This window comes from Curcuma longa, chromosome 11 (assembly GCF_044706935.1).
Source record: "Curcuma longa cultivar G26 ecotype Majalengka, Jawa Barat chromosome 11, ITB_CL_G26_1.1, whole genome shotgun sequence".
NCBI lineage: Eukaryota > Viridiplantae > Streptophyta > Magnoliopsida > Zingiberales > Zingiberaceae > Curcuma > Curcuma longa.
The window spans coordinates 9,184,066-9,192,904 of NC_133871.1; the positions used below are offsets into that span (position 1 = coordinate 9,184,066).

An 8,839-nucleotide genomic window follows, 5' to 3' on the forward strand; every position below is an offset into this window, starting at 1 on the left:
CCGGCAATAATATCCAACAGTTCCATCTTCAATTTCTGTCCGTTTTACTTTCTATCCTTACATCCAAATAAGCCCTAACAGTATGATAAAACCACACCGAATTCTAGACGATAAAGTTAGAACAGATGGTAAAAGATCCTTATTCCATGAATCTTATTCGTTCTAGACCTCTCAAAAGTAGATTTTCAAAGCTGATTAACCAAGATCTGAACTATGTTTCACGAGAAAAACTATTTAAAATATTGCAGGCTTATTCGTTCTGGACCTCTCAAAAGTAAATTTTCTAATCTAAACTAATTAACCAAAATCTGAACTATATTTTTGCCGAGAAAAACTGTTTAAAGTAATGCAGGAGGTAGAAGACGAACGAACCTATCGATCAGTGCGCCGCCGAAAAGGGAAGAGATCCGCCTAGGAACTCCGCCCCCAAAGATGATCTGCAAACGCCGTGTCCTTCGTCCACCAGGAGGAATCGTCGCCCTCTCCTATTTCAACGGCCGGGGTCAGTGGAATCGCGGTTTGTTCAGCTTTGAGAAATTTTCGTTCCACCCCTTCATACTTTACATATTTTTAGTTTTGTTCAAAATATTACATTTTACTTCATAATTTTTTTTTGTAAATCTTAATTTTACAAAAAAATTCATAAAATTATATATAGTTACATTACAAATATTTAACAATATATAAATATAAGTATAAATTAATAAAAAAATAATGTATATATATTTTAAATATTTAATATAATTACAGTCATAAACAAAAATAAATAAAAAAAACCTAAATGAATTTATAGAAAACGTAATTTTATAATTTTCTACATCGCTCTTCCACTATCCGTATATAAACCTCCCGGTCCGGCTCAAACGAGAGAGCAGCGAGGGCGTGAGGAAGGTGCGGCGATAGAGGTTGAGGTTGAAGCGGCCTCGCTTCCGATTCCTCTCTCCTTCCTGTTCCTCTTCCGATGGATTCCTCGCGATTGCTCAAGAAGCCGAAGCTGGAAGAAGAGGCGATCGAGCTCAATGGAGAGACCCTTGCAGCGAAGCGAGATGTTGGTGGTAATAGTGGCGACGAGTCGAGAGGAGGCGGCGGCGGCAACGATGGCGATTCGTTGAAGGAGCAGGAGGAAGCCTTAGTTGCCCTGATCGAGCACCGTACCAAAGAATGTCAAATTATTAAGAAGAAGATCGCCCATTACCAGGCCCAGGTTTTCCGCGCTAATCGATTGATTTCATCATTTTTTGTTTCTTCTTTCCTATATTTTTCTTATTCGGATCTTCAAGTTCGTTTGGTGATGTTGTTCTGCAGCTCGCGGAGGCTGAGAAGAGATTGGGCGACTCCCAGGCCAAGTTGTCACGTATTCACCTTAGGGTTAAAGCTTCTTCCCCTTCCCCTGCTTCGGCCATCTCAGTTAAAGAGGAAGATGGACTGATACAGTCAAGCCCGAGAAGCAACATCCTGAATGGTGTTCGGAACCGTCCCGCGCCTGCGCAGCAGTCGCTGCGGCCTCAGCTTATAATCCCTCCTCATAACCCCAAACCTACAACTTCCATAGCTGCGGATTCCAGAGGCGGGCGGAGTGGGAGGACGGAATTGAAGACACCCGCTGCTGCTGGCAGCCGGACGAATCCCTCGTCTTCTGCTCAGTCAGACGATGGCTCACCTGTGAGATCTCAAGAAAAGACTACGAAGAGGAAATTTGGTAACCAAAAAAGGATTTTTTGTACCTCTTTCATTTGTTCCATCGTGGTTCGTTTGTTGCTCGTAGTAGTGGCACTCTTCTTTATTCCTTCTCTCAAAATTCCTCCGTTTAATCTTGGCAGAGCAGAAAGATCACAAGGATTTGATCCCAATCATACGATCTTCTTCTTCTCCTTGCACAATTAGATTCCAAGCTGGCACCATCATTTCCAGTCAGCATAAGAGGAAACTGAGATGCCTTGAGGTGTGCCCTGTGAACGATCACCTCTTTATCACCAGGTAATAGAGAAGCATCCAGATGTTTGCTTATTAAACTTTTATAACAAGCAACTGCGGCTTGTGCTTTCAGTGTTTGCAATGCATGACAAATTAGCAATTGTGACAAGGTTCCAAACCACCACCTTGCATATGATATGTTTCCACAGTGATTTATCTTCTTTGTTTGACTTGCCATTTAAAAAAATTTAATCAGAGTTGGAGGCTGCTATTCTCTATGTTAATACCCTTGTTTCCTTTTATTGTAGTTGACACTCATACAACATTACATTTTCTATAAGTATTCTTTTTATGCTACAACATTTTATATGGATATGCCACTAGCATAAATCTTTATATTACCGATACAGTAATACCACATAGCACTTTAGATAATTTATTCAGGTATAACCTTCATGTTGATTCTCATCCTAGTCATATATGGTGTATTTCAAATTTAAATTTTAGTTAAATTTTGACCAACTTTTTCCATGACAATTGGGAAATCAAGGATGAAAATCGTCCAATCAAATTCTTCAATTTCTTGTGTTAAATTATTAAAAACAAAATTAATGTTCAGTGGTTTAGCATTAAAGCAAGTGTAGTAATCAGACTCTTAAGAATCTAGTTATGCTTGCAATGTTCACTAGTTCTGTAAATAACCAACACTACAATGGCATCAAGATTTGTTGCCTGCACACTGCTGTATAGTTTTTCCTTAATTGCCAGTGTCTCTAGAATTTCTTCAAGCTGAAAAACATCCACCAACAAACTATTGAAATCTCTCTTTGTTTTGTCTTTCCACTTTTACTGTCCAAATTATGGAGGGATAAATCCAATTTTTCTTTTTAAATAATTTTTTTTCATGCAAAATGACCTCTATTTCATTTAGCCCTTCAATCGATCCTTACAAGTTTAAGATCTGCCAACAAAATTAGGATAGGTCTGGGAAGTTGAACAAACCTTATTAGAGCATAATGCAAACTGTTCAAGATGTTCCACCTTCCCCAATGATGCGTTGAGACAGATGGTGCTATTCTCATAATAGAGTACTACAAATTAATCAGCAATCCTCTGTATATTTTCTTCACGATCCATAGATCCTGTTCATCTTTTATTCTCTTGTTTCGTTTCTGTTAAAGATGCATTTGTCTACTTCTGAACTCAAAGGCTATCAATTCTAATTTGGTTTCTTAAACGCTGCTAATTCACTTTGATGGTGTTGTGCAGTGCATTGGATGGAATTGTAAATTTATGGCAGTTGCAAGGAAAAGGGTAAAGTTTCATTTTCTCAATATTTTCCCTACACTTATGGATGAATTATTGAGCCTATGGACTTTTCCTAACTCCAAATTGAATCTCTGTTGTGCAAACCAAAATGAAGCTTATATTTGTAACCTCACTGTTCCTTGAAGAGTTGAAGTCATATCAAAACAAAATCTGGCCCTCTCTCTCAAAGTTTGTGGATTAACTCCCTGATTTTTATTTCAGATCCAGTGCATCATTACTAAGCACTGTGGATTGTTTATCACCAAAGCAACGGAGATGGCCTGAAGATATGGCATGGCATCCCAATGGAGATAGTATCTTTGCTGCCTACACTGCTGATGGTGCTGACTCACAGATCTCAATTTTAAACTTGAATGCATCACGAGAAGTAAGTTTTCTTGCTGCTCAATGTCCTTGGTATTGTTTGATTCTTGAAAAGTTTTAATTTTTCACCAGAGGTTTCTTTTGTCCTCTAGAGTAATGAGTGAACCCAACATGCAGTGAGTTGCACTTATTAATATTGGTATATAATAATCATGCATGTGTCAGCTTTCTTGCACAGTGCCCTGAAAGACATAACACAGTTGTTGGCGCATATTCTAGAAAGCAGCCACAATAATATTTATGGCAGTCTAGAGAGAAAGCTTTGCTTTTCAAATACATTTTATTTTAGCAAGTTTTTGGTCTGATGTTTTTAGCAGTCGAGGGCTATGGATTGTTTTTCCTATATACCTTTGTTCTTGAAAATTCTTAGCTATTGTAGCATGGTAGAGGCCACTTTAAATGAAAATTACAAGCAATCTCCCTAAATCTTGCCTTTTGCTTTATGCATCTTTTCGCAATGTAGAGCTAATACAACAAGCATTTAAACAACACTAGTATCTCCAAATATTTGTGGTGGCTAATGAATCTCGGCTTCTATAGCATGGTAGAGGCCACTTTAAATGACAAATTACCAGCAATGTCCCCAAATCTTGCCTTTTTTTGCTTTATGCAGATCTTTGCAGTGTAGAGCCAATTCTACAAGCAGTCAGACATTTCAAACTCAGTTTCATGAATCTTTCTCCATCATCGAACCCTTCTTAACCAAACACTTCAAACTTAGTTTCACGAAGTTAGAAAAAGAACGCTGTGTACATGATGCTTCAAACCTAGTGGCAGTCTTTTGTTAGACATTTTCAGCTCATTGCATTCACGTTTGTTGCCAATGTCATGATCTTAGTTGTCCATCTCTACCTTAAATAGAGAGGAGTGGGTATTGTAGAGTGGTAGCCAGTAGATCTTGTTTCCTCTCGGTAATGTCTTATATATCACCTTGGCATTTCCCTATATAAAAACCATCCCAAAACACGGGATTATTGATAGTGAAAATGTGATTAATTTATTAAAAACAAATAGATGAAGTGTTATAAACCAAATCATAGGTGAGAGAAGTAAAATGAACTCTTTCAGGTAGGTTTTTCTCCTTTTACTGATATAAGGAATGAATATATTTTTTATCAGGTTTTTAAAAGCACTTATCAAAGTTACATAGCATATGAAAACATGACCCACCTTGTGTATATTTTATGTCAGTCAGTCCTACAAATTTTGCTTATTGTCTAGGTGCTAAAAGTAGTGTTTTGTACCATTTTGTTGTCATGAGTGTTTGTAAGTATTAGCTTGCTTATATATATATTTTAATATTTGTGGTATTATAATCCAATACTAAATCAATAATGAAATACCATTAGATGATCAGATTTTATTCTGAATTTGTTGATTAAATTCATACCACTAGTTTTTTGCAATTTGCATGGCAATATTTTCTTTTGGATTTTAATTATACTTTTGTTGGGCTATATCACACCGGTAATTGATGCAGGAGGACTTCACCCACTCTAAGATATGGATCTATCAAAGTGCAAAGGGTAGGCTAGGAGGTCCCCAAGAAAGGCCCATCTCATCAGCATCCAAAGTGATGCAAAATAGGCAAAGCTTCTTGTGTTGTTTTGGTCCAATGCTATTAAAAAAGTTAGTCTGGATCCTGTAGTTAGATGAGCTGAATCGATTTGGGTGGAAGGTGTATGGAGTAGAGGAAGATCAAATAAAATTCGAGGTGATGTAATATCTAGTGTTCTAATTAGTTTTAATATTATTAGTGATATAAGCCTGCATAGGGTTCGATGGAGGGATAAGATCTGTTTAGACAACCCCGGATAATCGGAACTTAAGATTTAATTGATGATGATGTCTAAAAGTAAATTGCTTTTATTGCTCTATGGATACAGGAACCTTAATCAGGATAATCAGGAAGGGAATGTATGTAAATTGTAAATTTGAAGATATATGTCTGAAAATTCTTTTTTTTTTTGGAGAGTGCTTCAATCTCCTCTTTCTTACTAGCCAGATCATTTGCAGCACCAAAGCTGCTGTTACAAAGCTTCAGGAAAGAAGCATCAGTTCATAAGGTGCTGCTGCATATGTTTTATTGGAAATTCCACATGTGCATCAGTTCATAATACTAGTTATGAAGAAGTGTGGTAAAAACCATACTCACTTTGACTATATTTTGGGGAAATTGAGAAAAAAAATTCAGACCTGATAGTATTGACTGCCCCTAGTTCAATTGCATGATTTAGAGTAAATTTGTCAGGTAGTAATATTTCACTGCCACGTGGTTTCTGCTTCTGATGAGCATTTTACTTCTGACTCTTATTTATGGTATTGTTTTGATGAGGTCTTTTATGCATAAGTTGTTCCTTTTGCCCCTTTTGCTATGGGAAAATTATGGCATCGATTGCAAAAGACTTTTTTTTTTAATAATCTTCATGATATATTTAGATGGTTTATTAGATGTATCACAAAAGGCATGGGGTGTCAGTGGGTTGCTTGTTTGGGGCATATTATACTTGGTACATGAACCTTCATTAAGTTACAATTTTTTAGTTGCTGAAATTTTGTTATTTGAATTCTCATTGTATTGTTTGATCATTGCTTACACTCAATATGTTTTTGTGGGAATTCTGTAATAATTACTTTAGAATTCTGTAATTATCTATGTTAGATACAGGGATTAAGCACGGATAATCTTGATACTCAATAGACTGCATTGATTATGTTTGAACAGAGAAAAGTTACCTTCTTGGATCAAAAACCTCATCGCAAAGGCATCATAAATAGCATAACATTTATGCCATGGGCTGATACGTGTTTCCTAACTGGTGGGAGTGACCATGCTGTTGTACTTTGGCAAGAAGTAGATAGTTCATGGAAACACAAGACAGTCCATGCACACATGCATTCTTCTGCTGTCACGGGAGTAGCTGGATTATACCAGAAGAAGACTATACTATCTGTTGGTGCTGACAAAAGGATCATTGCTTTTGATCTGTCAACAGGAAGGTCTGAGTTCAGAAATCAAATAGAAAGCAAATGTATGAGTGTGCTTCCAAACCCATCAGACTTAAATTTGTACATGGTGCAGTCAGGGTAAGTAAATAATCTTCTGGTAAGGTTGATACTAAAGAAATACTTTCAAATATCATATGATAGTTTAGCAATACAGCATGTTGCTTGTGCATTCCAAAAAGAGTTATCTTTAATATTATTGATCTCAACATCATTGTGGTTTATTCCCTTGAATCCATTAGCATTTTAATTCAAAGGCCTGATCTTGTATCTCAATGATTCAAACTTTGTAATGCTCCTTAATTTTTGTATGCTCTTTTACCCCCCAAAACAGGCATTGTTATATCTGGGGATTGTCTACTAGACTGTCTGTTCTTTAACCAAGGCCAGTAATAATCTGGGGCATTGTCTTCTAGATTGTTGGCTTTGAAACCAAGGTTAACTTCCTCATGAACATATTTTGCCACTGCTGGGGAAGGACTTCTCACTGTCCGAGTATTCGTTGTGGCAATTTAACCTTTTCATGGGTGTTGAATCTTCTCTGCCTGTGTACTTTTATTAAATTATGTTCAATCCATCAGCCAATTGCTAATACTGATGAAAACAATTGTCATACTTGAATTGAGTCACAAGGACGTTTTGCTAAAATTCAATTGGCACTTGTCCTTGCTAGGAGTACCTTCTTCACACGCCTGCTGATAAACTGGTTTCCTTGTGATAAGGCAGAATTACTATTATTATTTAGTGAAATATGGAACAGGATCAAGATAAGTTGATCAGTGAGCAGGTTAAGCCAACAAAATTGCTTTTGGGCAAAAGTCAAATTAGATGACCATATTTTATTTATTTATGTCTCATCCAAATTGATCTCTCCTTATCCTTTGATTACAATTGCTAATCCTCACAAATTTGTCTTGCCAGGCCAACATTGCCTATTGTCAGAGTAGTCTAAAATCAATCTTTCAAGCCTTTTTTTATAGCTCTATGATGTATGTAGGTGCAAATTCTGTTGAATGTTTCATGCTTAGTGGAACTGGTTACAGTCAATTGGGCAAGAGATTTATGTTTATAGAAATTAGGCTTTCACTGATAAATCTCCCACATTTCATGAGAATTTTCAAGCTTGTAGCTTTCTTTTGTTGGATCCGAGTCTACTTTACTCAAGATGGCTTTTCCTTGAATTGTTTTTCTGAAATGTCACTTGATATATCGCTTTTCTTGTAGAAATTATGATTAATCTGTTTTTATTGGGGGTCTTCTATCAGTGTCGCTTGTTTCTAACAGTTGACACCTATAATACTACCTTCCAGGGAACCTGGGAAACAACTTAGTTTGTTCGATATGCGATTGAGGCAGACAGAACTTCATGCATTTGGGTGGAAGCAGGAAACCAGTGAATCCCAATCTGCTCTGATCAACCAGGCATGGTCTCCTGATGGTCTCTATCTATCCTCTGGTTCCGCAGATCCTGTAATACACATCTTCGATATCAGATACAACGCAAGCAAACCTTCCCAGTCAGTCAAAGCGCATCAAAAGCGAGTTTTCAAAGCCGTGTGGCACCAGTCACTTCCCCTTCTCACATCCATATCATCCGATCTCAATATCGGATTGCACAGGACAAATTAAGTAGTTTCAAATGGCCTACATCGCAATTGGAATCAAAGGAGTTCTGTTCTGACCAGGCTAGTAGTGACAAGCAGCAAAGCACTTGAGGAAACTTTAAACTTGTCAGCATTGTAGCTAAAGAGTGATGAAAAAACAACTTAAAATGTGGCTACCTCAGGAATTGCCTCTAAATCGAGCAGCTAGCAATTTTTTAGCACAAAATGGTTGGTCAAACACTGCACAAAGGTCAACTTGAGCTGTCTCTCTATCATTTTTGTGAATTCTGTAACGTATCAAACTCAATTGTTTGTTGTATGGAGAGCAAAATCACTAGAGCTACGGGTTGTTAGGTAATCTACAAAACATGTTCATTAATTAAACTATGAACCTCCATTTTAATTATTTTTTTATTTTCTGAAATTTTCATTTCAGTAGTATCTCATAGTGTTTGTATACTCTGAGCTATGGTATAACTAGGGTTTTATGCTCTTTGTGAACCGGATGTGAGCTGGTTCAGTCACAGGCGTGTCGGCCGACCGGCTCCGATTGGACCGGGTTTGACAATATTAGAAAAGTGTCGGCGTGGGCGGCGGTGGGCTTTCGTTTGTCGTCCACCATC

At 37.3% G+C, this 8,839-nt stretch overlaps 1 protein-coding gene across 1 annotated transcript; it reads left to right on the plus strand.

The window, feature by feature from the left end:
• The first annotated feature begins 888 nt into the window (after positions 1 to 888).
• Positions 889 to 8,619, plus strand: LOC141840767 (uncharacterized). The gene is made up of 7 exons (XM_074728830.1): positions 889 to 1,204; positions 1,306 to 1,699; positions 1,821 to 1,977; positions 3,184 to 3,228; positions 3,445 to 3,610; positions 6,332 to 6,693; positions 7,923 to 8,619. The coding sequence occupies exons 1-7, from the start codon at positions 962 to 964 to the stop codon at positions 8,239 to 8,241; spliced, it is 1,686 nt and encodes a 561-aa protein (XP_074584931.1). The 5' UTR covers positions 889 to 961; the 3' UTR covers positions 8,242 to 8,619.
• Positions 8,620 to 8,839: the final 220 nt, after the last annotated feature.